Source organism: Agelaius tricolor, unplaced genomic scaffold (genome assembly GCF_023055355.1).
Source record: "Agelaius tricolor isolate 1412-34295 unplaced genomic scaffold, bAgeTri1.0.p SCAF_13, whole genome shotgun sequence".
Classification (NCBI taxonomy): domain Eukaryota; kingdom Metazoa; phylum Chordata; class Aves; order Passeriformes; family Icteridae; genus Agelaius; species Agelaius tricolor.
In genome coordinates, this window is record NW_027269273.1 from 18,837,028 (window position 1) to 18,852,142 (window position 15,115).

Consider the following 15,115-nt stretch of genomic DNA (forward strand, 5'->3'; position numbering starts at 1 on the left):
AGGAAAAGGCCTGTCTGTTTCCTAATGGTTTTCCTCCCCTTTCTTTAATGCTTTGAACAGCAGTACAAATAAACATACGATAAATAAATTAAGGAAAAAACAGAAGGGTACAAGCCAGCCAAATAAATAATTTCAGCTTCTCTGTCTCCAGTAAGATAGGAAGAATCTTCTACTTCCTGCAAAGCTGGCCAGAAGCTCAAGATTTGTGTGGGCTGATGCTTTCTCATGCCAAGCACAGCCTGCATGTCCTTTTCCATTGCCAGATTGGAAAGCTCGTCTCCTTGAGAGGTGCCTGGGTGCAGGGCAAATGTTGGGATATGGGTGCTGGTTCAAACTAGTTGGTAAATAAAGCCTCTGAAAAGGAGGCTGGAAAAAAATAAGTAACACAAAATAAGAAGCAGCTCAAGCAACCCCTGATTTAAAAATCATTAACTGTGGACAACTGTCCAGCTTACACCATTCATTATATACATTCCAGTTCTATGCTTCTCTGCACCATTAGACATGAGAAATGCCAAAATACTCTACATCCCTACTTCTGCTTTGCTTATTTCTCTAATGATGAAAGCTGTCTGCTGAGCTCTTGAAGCAGATGATCACATCTGTAATAGCTGTTACCAGAAAAAATGAAAGAAAATATATGGTATAAATGAAAAACTGTTTTCACTTTTAGTTTAGTTCACATGAGCTTGCACTTATTTTGATATTGAAACATCTTATTTCTGTTAACATACTACATGCCTGCAAATAAAAAACCTTTTTGCTACCACTGCTTATCACAACTTAAGAAAGGCTCCAGAACAGTATTAGCCACTGGACTAATTATGCAGCTGACTATAGCTTAAAACCATTTTTATATAAAGACCAAAATTAGGTTATTCTGGCATAGCTGTTGGAAATCTGTTTGTGCATTTTCCCAGTAAAAGAGAAAAATTTGCAACTCTGATTTCTACCTTGGTTTTTGATGAGAAAGACCTGGGAAAAAAAAAATCACAGAAATCTGGCACTTCTGCAACCCCCTTTCCCCCCTTTATTTCCACCTTTTTCAGTTCTCTTTCATTTCTGAGTTCTTTTCCTGAGTAACAGTGTGTCTCTTCCCCAGTCACAATCTAAGGGTTTTAGCGTGCACCCTTCTAAAAGAAAATTTCAACATCTGTCTGTGATGGAATGGAAAATCTGAGAAAACTGGTACTGGCCTCCTAAGCTGAGGCAAAATTGCCTTTGGAGCCCTACAGAAATCTTGCCTCAGCAAGGAGAAGAGGATTAGGCTCTATGTCTGTATTTTGTCTCTTTGTTTTCACTTGAGATCACACTTGTGCAGCATGGGAGCATGCTGTGCTTCAGATACTTCACAGCTCTTTTCTGAAGTTGTTATTCCTCCCAAGTATCCCTAGAATTTGTATATTTATACAACAGCAGAGGGAGCCAGAACTTCAAAGTCAGACCATAATCATAGGGCAGAATTCATTGGCTAAGCTGAAGGGAGGGAAGGACAAGAGGGCGGGATAGAGAGAGGGAGAGAGATGCCATCCTAATCACCTACAGAATCAACCAGCAGAGCTTCTCTCCTGGATTGCAAGGGCACAAAAGGTCTTACTTCACTCCTACAACATTTCTGCTTGCTTCCAGATCAGAAACGTGCACCAACAGCAGAGATTCTCTCCATCAGTAACTGGTAAGAATTTTCTAAATTATCTATTTCAGATTGTCAAGAGCTCACATCTCTTTATTAAAGTTATCACCTGTTATTGTTAAAAAAAGTGGATGACTATGTTTGATTCATGAAGACTGTTTGACTTGTCACGAAAGGCCCAACTCTTGTATCTACTGAGCAAAGCTTTGCAACCTTTTGGGGTGCAAGAGGGAGATGGCAGCTTCTTGGGAGCCTTTTCGGTTCAGTGTGCTCCCTGCCACCCTGTGGTGTGACAGAAAGAATCTTCCTGGTGCCTCTGGTCGCTGGAAAACACTTCTTATCTCTTAATCCCTGAGATTTCTTGGTCCTCACACAACCAGTGCAGCTTCAGCCAGGACACAACACATCACTCTCCAGATATCCTGACTGACTGACTGCTAAGGTGCCCATTGCAATGTTTTATAGATCCACCACTTCCTTTGGTAAAGATCATCTTTGTAAAATGTATTTTTTTTCTCTTGGGTAGCAAACATGTCACAAAGGCCATTACTCTTAAGAGATCAAGGACTAACTACCATTCTCCAGTCTGCAGATTTGCTATTCACATTTTGCCTTTGTGAGCTGGCTCCATATCTTTGGTAAGGTTGTTATGAATTTAACCAGAAAATAAAAAGTTGGACTAAATGCTTTTGTAAAACTTCCTTGCTTTCTACAGGATCAGAGAAGATTAACTCAGAATTTCATGAGCTCGAAAAGGTTTCCCTCAGAAAACATGCAGATGTGAGAGGGGGAAAAGAATTCACTTTCCTTGGTATTTATGCCACCCCTTAAGTTCTAGACTTGTAATTTGTTAATATACACAGGTTTTTATAGACCCTAATTATGCAGGTTCTAGAAATTTTTATCCTATATAGCTTTTTCAATGACCTAAGACAGTTTGTCCCAATATTTTTGCAATACAAAGCTAAAAAGAGGTGAAGAGTCCATCATTAACTTTCACTGTACAGGATCCCTTATGGATTTTACACTGTTCTGGGATGTCTGTGCAAACCCAGTGACATTTCCTCTTCTAGTTAAGTGTTGCTTTCCTGGGAAGCTGTAATAATAGTGATTTTTAACTTTTCTTTAGTATGTAAGGCTACACAGGCCAATTGTGCTTTACTGAGATAATGTCATTGGCAGACAAAAGGGAATACCACTGTCAGTCAGTCCCCTCTACCTCAATTAATATCTGTAATATAAATTCTGGCATTGTGTTGAACCTTTCCATTGCTCCTTTTTTATTTTTTTCCTAGGAGACAACAGGCAGCTTTACTCCCAGTAATTGCTGTAACTCTTTAAATAAGTGATAAAATCACTGCATGTCTTCAGGAATTGCTTCTCTCAGAATGTCTTATGGACTGAAAGCCAGTTGTCTTAGCAACTAGTTAGGCTCTGGGATAGATAAGCAAGTGCTTCTAAGTGTCAGATAATGAAGCCAGACACTGCAAATATGTTTTTTTCTTTGACTAATGTCCGATGTGGAAATTGGCTTCCACTGTCCATCCCAACTACGGAGATGTTATTTGATTGCAGGCAGTGGATGATCATGATCAGCTTTGCAAAAATGACCCACCCTTTCCCAGTGGGTACATAGAGCCCAGCATCTGTAGCAGCCCCCTGCTTTATCCTGTCTCCAGGAAAAAAGTTTTTATAGGGGTTTTCAAAGGATGTCTTTGAGTCCAGAGGTCTCTCAAAGGAGCAGTTATGTATTAACTACTTGAAGCCATAATGGGCTAGCAGTCTCCTTGAAACCCACTGAGGGTTTTATTTTCTTCCCTGACTCATTTCTGCAGTATTCCATTTCCTTTGAGGAATTTTTCAGGGAAATACAGGATAATGCCCTGGGGCAAGACTTTTGAGCTGACAAGTGATAATTTGGTTTCTTTTTTTTTTGGGAGAAGCTGAGTGACATTTGTTACTTTAGAAGGCTGTGCTGTTCACCAAGACAAACCCTTCAAACTTTGCCTGCTCTTCTTCCTTGCTTCCAGCACAAACAGAAGAGTGATAAATGCCTACAAAAGATATATGTGGGGAACTGAACTTACACTAAGATTAATTCTGAAAGCTCATTGTCTTCTTCCTTCTGTATCCTGTTAATTTGCTGCAGATTTTTGTGACACTTGCTTTTTAGAGAAGCTGTCTCATACTGCATTAACTAGAGAAGAAACTCCCATGAACATCTTCGTTTTTGTTACTGAACTCTTTCCCAATATTCATTAAGAGTCTGAACAGGATTCCTCTTTCTTCTTTAAAGACAAATGAGCAAAAAACAAGCAAAAATCTCTCTCCCTCAACAAACAGATTTAGGAGATATACTTCTTACTCCTACAAGCCAAGTAAATATTGCTTCATTTTCTGAGGAAAAAAGCTGTTTTTTCTTAGACCATAATCTCATGGTTTCTGAGATTACAATGGGGGGACTAACTAACACCCCTGTTCCCACTGCACTGGTGATTCACTGTATTAGCTCACCTTTGATTCAAATGTCTAAACAGAATATGCACACATTGCTTTTTACTGGCTCTTGGTTTAGAATAAATTGAAAGGCAACCAAACACCTGGAAAGCCAAACACGTAATTGGGGAGTGACTACCCTTGAGGATCTTGCCACCCAAGGATACCATACCAGGATGCATAAGTGTAAGGCTACTGCAATAGTTATTTTTCTGTTTTTCTGGGACTGCTTTTTGTATTATGGTTGCTGGAACAAGAGCTAAAGAGCACTACAGACATAGGTGATCTGTGCATTGAATTTTCCCAAGACATCAGGTTGGCAGGTGGTTTAAGGCACCTCATGGTGCATCACAGGTTCCCTAGAGACACTGGACAACTCATGTCCCATCTCCTTTTCACAGTCCCCTTATCTGTGATAAGAGGGTGATAACTCCTTATTTACTTCTGGGCAGTACCATGAGACTGAATGCCCAGCAAGTGCCTGTCATTCATCTGGTGTGGGATAGCACAGAATGCAAGGTGATAAAAGGGAGGGAGCTCCTAACCCAACAATACACATTACAGAGATGCTCTTCATCCCAACCACACTTACCATCAGTGACCAACACACAGCCACACTCAGTCTTTGCTATTTCTCTTGGAAATGTGTTCCCTAAACCTATGGGATCTGACTTCTGCTTTTCAGGTGGCTCCGCCACTTTCTCTTTTTTTCTTCAGCATTATTAGTTCTCATGTTGCTTCAGCATGTCCAAAAGTGTCTAGGACCCTTGAGAGGGCTTTCTCTGTGGACACAGATGTTTGTAATAACTGCACATATTTTCATATTTTTCAAGCAACAAAAGAGAACCATGTGTTTGTTGTTGAGGATACTGTAGCTAGGGACATGAGGCTGGGACCGTAGTAAAAAGCTCACGTGTTTTGTTTACAGCAAAATCTGTTTGTCCTGTCCAAATGCCAGGACTTGTCTCTTCTGACTGGTACAAAATAATATTGCAGGCTGCCCATCCCTTAGCTCTGTTTTGCTTGCAGCATCTCCACTGGCCAGCAATCATTAAAAACGATGGGGCTGGTTGAAGGTTTTTAATTCCATATCCATTTTCTCACTGAAAATGACCACCATACACTCCCCATATGTGAACATGGAATCCATTCATCACCATTGCTGCTTCTTTTTCTTCCAGAAAGTCTATCAATCTGTTCACATGGATTGGGCAACAACACAAAAATGGGAGGACAGAAGGAGTTATGCCTATATCCTCAATTTGGAAAATTTTCTTTGCCCTGCTTTAACTAAGATTTAAACTACTGAGGAAATGAAAGACTATGCTATATTTTGCTTGTGTGACTGCCTTGACTACCTCAGTGGATACGGATAGATGACAGAAAGATAAAGAGAGGTAGAGTTAGAGAAATCAACAGGTCCAGCAAAGTAACAAAAGAATTTACTGTACTTGTTCATTTTTTCTGATCAAACAGAACAATGATCCCAAAGCATCCTTTTATTTACTGCACCCTATTGTTTTCTTTAGTTCCTGAGAGGCAACATCTCTAGAAAACTATAAAATTCATAATGGGAAAGACAAGGCCAAGAAAAACATATAGGATAGTGGGGGCTTTTTGTACAGTACTGGTTATCTTTAGGCATGCAGTTGTTCAGCAATAAATGCTACTCCATTGAAGTGATAAGCTCACCATACCATGTTACTTACGTATTCATACCATAATCAGTTGGTTTTTCTTGAATCTCAGACATTCTTCACCACCCCAAAAACTTGTTTGAGTGATATTTAATCATTGAGGAAAGTGTCATGCAGTGGTTAAATACTGTCATTCCCTGAGTATTTATTTACTTTTCATACTACAAGCCCTTGAACAGCATGGAACTGCCTCTGGCCTGATGAGAACTCCCAGCAGAGTCAGTTTTTTTTTTCTTTGATTTCTGGACACAGAGGATTTGGACATGAGGGTCAGGATTATAAAGTAGACTTTCCTATGGCTCACAGGAGTCATCTGGGAGAGTTGAGGCAGTCCTGTGACTGAGATTTCCAGAAGTATGCAGTACCAATTAACTCCATGGGTTCGGCTCCCTCAATCCCACTGAAAGTCCCAGCTCATGGCTTGCAGCAGTGAGTTTGAAGCAGACCTATCTGTGCAGGAACACTCTCTAGCAGATAGAACATGCTTTTACAACAAATTTGTAAAAAAAAAAAAATAAAGCAAACATGCTGAGGGAGAATCAATAAAAATCTTCCCAGAAGGAATTAAAAGCCACTATCAAAATCACTCACTCTTAAAGCCAAAATCAGAGAGCTGGACTGTATTTCTGATAAACCCTGTCATGGTCACATTAGGGGAGATATCAATGCTTCATGGGCACTGGAGTTCATCCGGAATGAGGAAGCAAGAAATTTGGACTGCAGTTCCCATGACCTGTCACAGCTGTGTAGAAGCTGGAAAACGTTGAAATTATTTCAAATTATTTTAGACTTTTAAAAAATTTTCCCATGATATCCCTCCAGAGAATGAGCCTGAGTTTTTGCATGGTGATTGTCTTGCACAAATGTGAGTTCTGGCTGCAATTACAAATGCATTTCACAGAAGATATTTTAATGTTGGCTTTGTGCACCTAATATGCCTAGCTTTGCACATTGATATTTAGCACAGCTGAAGGTAAAGGCAGCCTCACAATGTCCTCTGCCCAGTTTTGGCTCAGAACCTTGCAAAACCAGAATTGCACACAATTTTACCCTGGGTGGGTTTTGATCCGGTTTTGTTGTATCACCACTCTACTGCATTAGTGATGTTCAAGATACTGCACTGAGTGAAATAATGAAGTTAAGTTCTTAAATCCATGGGACAACCTCACAATGAATAAACATGGTCATAATTCAATAGAGTTGTGCAGACTTTCATACCACAGCGTAGCAAAGGGCTCCATTTTATGATCTAATAAACTGTGTAAGAGGGAGCTGCAGAATATACACAAAATCCCTGGCATTTGCTTCCCTGTCTCCCTCCTTACCCTTTTGACTAATTTCTTGCAGCATAACTAAACATATTTTTTCTTTTCCTTTCCTTTGCAGATATATCCAGACCTTCCACAGCCAGACAGAACAGATAACGCTTTTAGACTGGCTCCAGAAGACTCAGACTGTGTTTGACTACCACCCTTTTGCATAAATATTTTGGGATTCAAGATGAATAAGACAAGGGCTGTTAATGATGTTTTTCATTTCCTGATCAGCAAGAACTGGAGCTCAAGCCGAAGCTTTCCTATGAACATTTCTAATCAGTGCATGAACATCACTGACCTTACTGTCTTTCTGGCCACCTCCTACAGCTTGGAGACTGTTCTGGGCATTGTGGGAAACATCTGTCTGATTGCTGTCATTGCCAGGCAGAAGGAAAAGGCAAATGTCACCAATATCCTAATTTCCAACTTAATAATTTCAGACTTGTTTATGTGTCTCGTCTGCCTGCCTTTCACCGTTGTTTACACTATGATGGACTACTGGATATTTGGAGAAGTCATGTGCAAAATGACCTCTTTCACTCAGTGCACAACTGTGACAGTGTCAATCCTTTCCCTTGTCCTTATTGCTCTGGAAAGACACCAGCTCATCATAAACCCAACTGGCTGGAGGCCAAATACCTCCCAAGCCTACCTAGGAATTGGAGTGATTTGGACTTTAGCATGTCTCATGTCCCTACCCTTTCTGACCACATCCATCTTGTCTAACGAGTTGTATGAGCAGCTCTCACACTTCATGAATTTTTCCACTGATAAGGCAATATGTATCAACTCGTGGCCTTCTGAGCAACACAAACTTATCTACACTACCACTTTACTGCTCTTGCAATATTGCATCCCTCTGTTCTTCATCATCCTTTGCTACCTGCGAATCTACTTACGCCTGCAGAAGAGGAAGGACATGTTTGAGAAGAGCGAGTACAGCAACCGAGCGGTCCAGCTGAGAAGGATAAACATCTTGCTAGCATCCATGGTTGCTGCTTTTGCTGTTTGCTGGCTACCACTGCATGTTTTCAACACCATTGTGGACTGGAATTACAAAATCATTTCGCCTTGCCACCACAACCTGATCTTCTCATTGTGCCACCTGGTAGCTATGGCTTCCACCTGTGTCAACCCTGTTATCTATGGTTTCCTAAACAGCAACTTCAAAAAAGAAGTGAAGTCACTGATTCTAAGCTGCCAGCATAATTCAGTAACTGCCTCAATGGAAGAATATGATCATTTGCCTTTATCCACCATGCAGACTGAAATTTCCAAGGGGTCACTGATGTTGAACTGTAGGCACAATTCTATCTAAGGAGCAGAAAACATTTCAGAAGGGTGCACTGACACCACACACCAACTATTACCTGTGGGTATATAAAGCAACTGGTGATGCCACAGCTGGGATGTGAACAGGAAGCCATCACCACCTGATTTTTGGAAGAACAAGCAAAGTAATGTTGTAAATGTTCACAGTTGCTGCTGTGGTGCACAAGCTTTTCGTGTCACTGAGGTGGTAAGGACACTGAGGAGACTGGGCTGCTGTAAAGCAGCTGCTCTAAGATTAGTGACTAAGCTGTGACTGCACGGAGGCTGACATGGGTTCATCAGCAAAACTCATATCTCTACCATGGCTGCAGTAGAAAACCAGATTTCCAGTTTCATCACTGCAGGCTGCCAAAAGTTGTGTTGGAAGACTCTCTCAGTTTTCCAGTATTAGTAAGATTTTTATGCACAGGCGACACACTAGTGGAACAGAGATATGTAAATATCAATTTTTTTTGCCACCTCTCACAGCCCATTAAGTAACAGTAATCTTTCACATCTTCACATAAAACACTGCCTGTTTCTATAAAACTTCACTCTCTGCCATAGGCTTGAGAACAGTTGTTGCCTCTGCAAGCAGGGACAAGGAACAATGACCCTGGTATGTAAAGAAGACAGTCACTTACAAAGGGTGGCAGCAAATGAAAATGCTATTTGATGGATTAAACTCAAAATGCATTGAGATGATACTGAGAGCTGTTTTTAAGCACATGATAAACAGTTGTAGATCTACATGGAAATGAGTCAGTTCCTGCTGCTGTCAGTCACCAAGCTCTGCAATGCTACAGCTTCATGCCATGATGGCACAAGATGGCCAGATTACAGGAGTTGTTCTAGGACTTGGTAGCAACATGACAATCTGCTTCAGCATCTTCTTGGTACTGTAATTGCAAAGTATCTAATTCAGAAGGTCAGAATGAGCATGAAAACCTGTTTGTGGAAACCATGTGTTTCCAGAGTGGCTACCCTTCTAAAGAAATAAACATGTGCATGGAGAATTTGAGTTTTCTTAAAAAATAAAACCTGATGGCAGATATCAGTCACACTCACTGGCATCAGCAGCACAGGTGAAGCTGAAATTCCAACAAATCAAGAGAAGGTCAATAAAAATACACAGGTGGAACCCAGGTCAGGCTAAAGCCAAGCCACATAGGTAGTACTGTCAATTGCTCTAGTAAAATGATGGTCATATTATTTTCACAACTGTGTTATTTGTAGCCTTTGTTCATGAAACCTACAAACTATAAACTCTTTTTCACCTCTGGAGCCAGAGAAATCGCTCAGTGACTACTGAGAAACCAAGGCATGCCCAAGAAGGCCATACTGAGGTACAGATTTTAAAAAAAAAAAACCAAAACAGGTAGCAAGTGCAAAAAGGAGACCAACCAGTTCAATGCTAATGAAATATTGAAGCATATTCTATCCTGATTTGCTAAACTAACCTTAGCAGAAGACCGGACTGGGTGGTCAGCTGAGGTAATTTCCAACACAAAATGTGCTTTGATAAGCAATGATTACTTGTTGCAGTCAATAGGTTTGCATGGAGCTGAAGATATCCAGTGTATAGTTATGCAAGCAACTAGAAATTCCTTAGCTGGCAGATCTTTGATCAGACCAATTGGTATAAAGACAGGTGAGGAAAAGTCTTGTTCCAATGCTGTGAACTGACAGGAATATGGATGCTGAGCAGAGTATCTGAGGACAAGAGCTAACCCCTGTGTTATAAGGCAGCAAGAGCTATCCTATCCCCAGCTGGCAGAAGTAAAAGTTAACCCTTGCCATGAGCTGGGTGCACAGATTTCAGTTGTAAAACTTGAAGTTTGGCCTTGAATTCTCGTGTGCAGAATCTTACGGCAGAACCTTTTTTGATGCAGCCACCCCTGCAATTCTGGCCAGAACCTGTATATCTTAGTAAGAGACTTGGTGTGTGATTACCTTTTGTATCTTCCTCAACTATGTGGCAAGATATTTTTGCTTTTTTCAAATGGATTCCAGCTTTCTTTTATTTTCTTTATTACTTGCTATGCTATGCTGAGAAGTTGTTTATCTTGATTAGTTTGCATGCAATGTGATTTCTAGAGTGGGCGTTGAGTCTACTAAAAACACAGAACAAGAGGACTCTTATATCAGCTGCATCTTGAAATTTGCTGCTGTAGCCAAAACCACCATGGGATGCTGAGTAGCACAAAACACAGCAGCTCCTCCTAATCAGTGTGAGTTATATCAAAACTGTGCTGTATTACTTCAGGGCTTAAATACTGTTTCAACTTTGCCATGGTTTTGCATTTAGAATCAATTTAAGTAATTGAGTAATTCTGCCTGTTTTTCGCACTTGTTAGAATTCCAGCATTTAATCAGCTAAAGTGTCTGTAAAGCTATTGTAAGAATCCTCTGCCAAACACAAACACAGAAAATTACCTGATACATGGTCTTAAGTATACAACTTTTCAAGCAGCCAGTGTCTTAAATGGAAACACAATTACCTTTAGCATTTGCACTTCCACGAGCCTGTCTTTGTCACTAGCTCTAAGTGAAAACTTTTGGTAAAGTGCTTATAGTACAGCAGAGACCTGCCACTAGAGCTGTGCACTGGCATTGTGCATCAGATCTGAGTTCTTCCTGCAAAGGGTAGAAATATGAGCGAGATCTGACACTGTTTAACTGTAATTCACGTGGCCCTTTGTTTCCATGAACACAAGTAGATACATAAAGCAGGCAGATCCAACTTTACAATAACACAGACAAACACAAACGGATGTTATCTTCCTCTCGTGATTAAGCAAAGTGTCAAGTTTTGAGTCAACTACTGTTTATTACTAACTGACTTTGGACTGGATAAACTACAGGATTTAAACACTAAAAGGCACCAAACTGCACCCATACATCTAACTGCAAAAATGCAGACCCTCAGAACTCCCAACCAGCTGCAGTCTATCCATCTACTTACTATCCTGAGATACATGTTTTTCAACCTCTAAAATTTCCTAAGTAACTAAATAAACTTTAAAGAAAACACAGAAAAATAAGTAGATCTAGGTACCAAAGGACTGAATATGTGACAGGAAAGGTGCCTGTACCAATTCTTCATTCTATGCATACACCAAGGCTTATGCTGCTGTGCACAAATGGAGTAGAGATAATACCCTGTTAGTTTTTTAAGTACTTTTGTAGCAACTGTTCCCTGTTCCCTCTGAAGGCAAAGTCACAAGGCTAGGTGAAATTATGCCTGCATAATTGAAAGAGCCATTTTATTTGTCACTTTGGGGCTTTATGCATCCAAGGCAGGCTAGGTTTCTTTGGTCCCAGCAGAAGGCAACAGAACAGAAATAGCTTACATACCTCTTATCCATCTGTAAATAACAGATACGGTTAATATGTAAGAAGCACTGAGCATTTTTGTGTTCATTGTATGCAGTGATGGTTTTGGGTATACTCTCTAAAGTTCTGCTACTGAGTCACAAAAGCAATGATGGAGAAATAGGCAGGAGTTGTGCAAATCATGAGTTCCTACAATTTTAAGACCTTACACTGCCTTTTTTCTAAAAAAAAAGTTTTTCATAATCTTGCCTCTTGTGACCCATTATAAGAAGACAGTAAGGTTTTCAGAGCAAGAGAACAACTTATTCTGTGATATAAATAGCACACTACAGGGAATCTTATAATAACAAATAAAGTAATATTGTCTGTGTCACTTCTCTGTGCCTGCTTCTGTAAAATGATGTAATACTCTTCATTGTATAAAATACTTAAGGTTTAGTCCTCAGCTAGTGTTTATCAAGAGAAAACAAATGTATGGTGTAATAAGACCCACTGATGTATGAAGGATTTGACACATTATTCCAATGGACAATGGTGCAGTGCAGCCAACAATGGAGGACAGGCAAGTACCAAAAATTCAGCATGGAACATTGGAATACTCTGATGCCAGAACTCAAATCATCTTCACAGACTTTTCAGGTTGCACAAGAAGCTGAGTCCTCTATGGCACAGTGTCCTGAACCCCAACCAGAACCACAGCCAGAAAGTAACTGACACTGCTGGGATGAAAATCAGTGTGGGATATTCAACAAAATTTTACTGAACTTCATAAAATGCTTTGACTGGGTTAAAAGTATTGGTAAATTTCTCTGACTGGGTTACCTGGCTTGACAGAAAGTAAACCAAGGTATCAGAAATGACTGCAGTTTGTGCTATAACCATGTGTGGTTTATTACACTTGCACACACAAGGGAAGAGTGCAATAGTAGGGTTTGCCTGGACTGGTGGTGTGTGGCATGAGCTGCCACAGGGGTTGGCAGCAATGCTGTGGCAGCCATCAGTCTCATCTGCAGCGTGGGTTTGCTGTGTGCAAACACACTGCACACACATCTGAGGACTGGCACTGGGTGAGAGGCTATTGTGAAATAAGATGTCATACCCTGAAGACCACTTCAGAGATCCTTTTGCTTTGACCCAAGGGTCTTCTCACAGGATCACTTGGCATTTCATTTTATAGGCCATTCTTTTCGAGTTTCTTATCAATCAAACACTGGCCTGATTTTCATACCTGTGTTGACTCCAATGTAAATTGCTGATGCTTAGTATGATGTGTCATCTGGGTTTATATTGTATGAGTATCAAAATCCACAGAGCTTTTATGCTCTTCCCTCCCTTTCTCAGTTTGCTCTATAAAGTCACTTATTTGAACTCAGGAAGTCGTAAGTAGAATAAGCCTGAGATTTATACTTCTGTGCTATGCCTTTCCTGCCAGATCATGCTCATTAGGCCTTAGTGAGAATTGTTTTGTTCTCCTTCCAATAAATGCTTATATAAAGCCCAGCAGCAGCACAGAGATTTTAGGATGGAAACCTGTGTTGAAATTCAATTCCAGAGATGTCTACCTTTTTTTTTTCTTTATAGAACTTTAGTTGATGGCACCCACCATCCCTTTGTAAAACAATACTCAGTTAAATAGTGATATAGTATTCATCACATATAATAGGAAGTATTTTGTTCAATAGAAATTGCAACACAGATTACCAGATATAATACTAAAAAAAATAGCCATGATACACATAAATTGATGGCATAATAGTAGTATGAATAAGTACTTCTAGAGGAATATCACAAGATGCAAACTGACAGTAGAAAGATGGAGTTTCAGTCTAAAGGTGTGCTAACAGAGAACATGGAACTTGCACTGTAACTCTTTAAAACAGGACTAGGTTTTATTCTGTCCTTTGAGTATAGTAACTTCAGTTCATGATTTACTGTGTCCCTTATCCACTCATGGGAACATGAATCCTCCCTGTAGGGGCTAGTGGGCAAATACTACTTCATCATCCATAAGTACTTGTCTTGATTCCATTTCTACAAGGTGATTGCATGGAAAATGCACTTGTCCAATGCCATGCCTTTTTTAAGATAATGAGCATTGATTCATGTGGTTGATAGGCTGACTTAATGACTAAGATTAATTACATGCACCATATATTTTTTAATATTAAAGATAGATTGTAGAAAAGTTCCTGATGTCCTAAAGACCAATATAAACACTTTCTGAAAGACCCTGCACTCACAGCAGAGAGCTGGAAACCACAGGAAAGTTATGGCCTTCTCAACGTGTATGTTAAACTCAAAGGAATTTACACAGTCAAGTAAAGGCTTTTGTTTAAACTCACAAATACAGAGACTGCTCCAGGAGCATAATGCACATGTACCCCCAGGGCTATGTTTTGGGAAGGCTCCCAGGCTATAAAAATAGCAGAAGCTGGCTAGCACTGTGGTAAAGGTTTTTAAAGCTGGTGAAATGAGCTAATGCCACAGATCCCATTTGAAATTCAGCGTGTGCTGAAATCCAGCAGGGAAATGCAGCCCCACAGTCCCACATTGCGCAATGTCCTTTCAAAATAACCCACATTTCCACAAGCCCCACACAGCATATGACACAGCACACAGGCATGCACTGCCTCCCACCAGGCAAGCTCATCTCCCTGAGCAGACAGAAAGGCCTTCTGTTGAACCCACAAACTGCTAATACAGTTCCTCTGCCTCAGAAAGAGTCAAGCAAAGGTGGTTCTTGAGAGGATGAGTATGTTTGCCATGCACAGCAAGGAAAAGCTTAATGGCATTGTAGTTGCATTCAGCATCTGGGTGAGTTACTTACAGACACTCCTAAATAAGGGAGTACCTTATTGTTTGTGGGAAGGAAGCAAGGAATTACTTGGTTGGAGCAAAAAGAAGCGTTCTACCTGTATTTAGAGCAACAGGCAAAGTATCTGCAAACAACCCCCTGATCCACCTCATGCTCAATTATTTGCACTGCAAAATGAATATATTACACTAGAGATTTGCAAAGGTGAAGGTTTAAGTGAGGACAATTTGAGGTTTTGTGCTTCATAACATTTTCACTGATCAGTTTTCCACAAACCACAATTGGTTAGAAATACAGTATGCACAGCATTCCAGGATTAAAATATACATAAGATCTATCATAAACATACAGTTTCTCAGGATCTGGGCCTTGGAACAAATGTACACAGTGCATTTTAAAAATAGGTCCTCAAGAAAATTGATTTTTTATTTTGAAAAATTTCAAACAAACAACTAACAAGGACAAAAAAATAGTCCCTCATTCTGCAAACAGGTTGAATGATGCAAAAAAA

At 40.1% G+C, this 15,115-nt stretch overlaps 1 protein-coding gene across 1 annotated transcript; it reads left to right on the plus strand.

Annotated features, from left to right (window-relative positions):
- Nucleotides 1-1,518: 1,518 nt before the first annotated feature.
- On the plus strand, nt 1,519-12,650 carry LOC139595583 (neuropeptide Y receptor type 4-2-like). The gene is made up of 2 exons (XM_071439045.1): nt 1,519-1,675; nt 7,213-12,650. The coding sequence occupies exon 2, from the start codon at nt 7,327-7,329 to the stop codon at nt 8,458-8,460; it is 1,134 nt and encodes a 377-aa protein (XP_071295146.1). The 5' UTR covers nt 1,519-1,675; nt 7,213-7,326; the 3' UTR covers nt 8,461-12,650.
- The last annotated feature ends 2,465 nt before the right edge of the window (nt 12,651-15,115 follow it).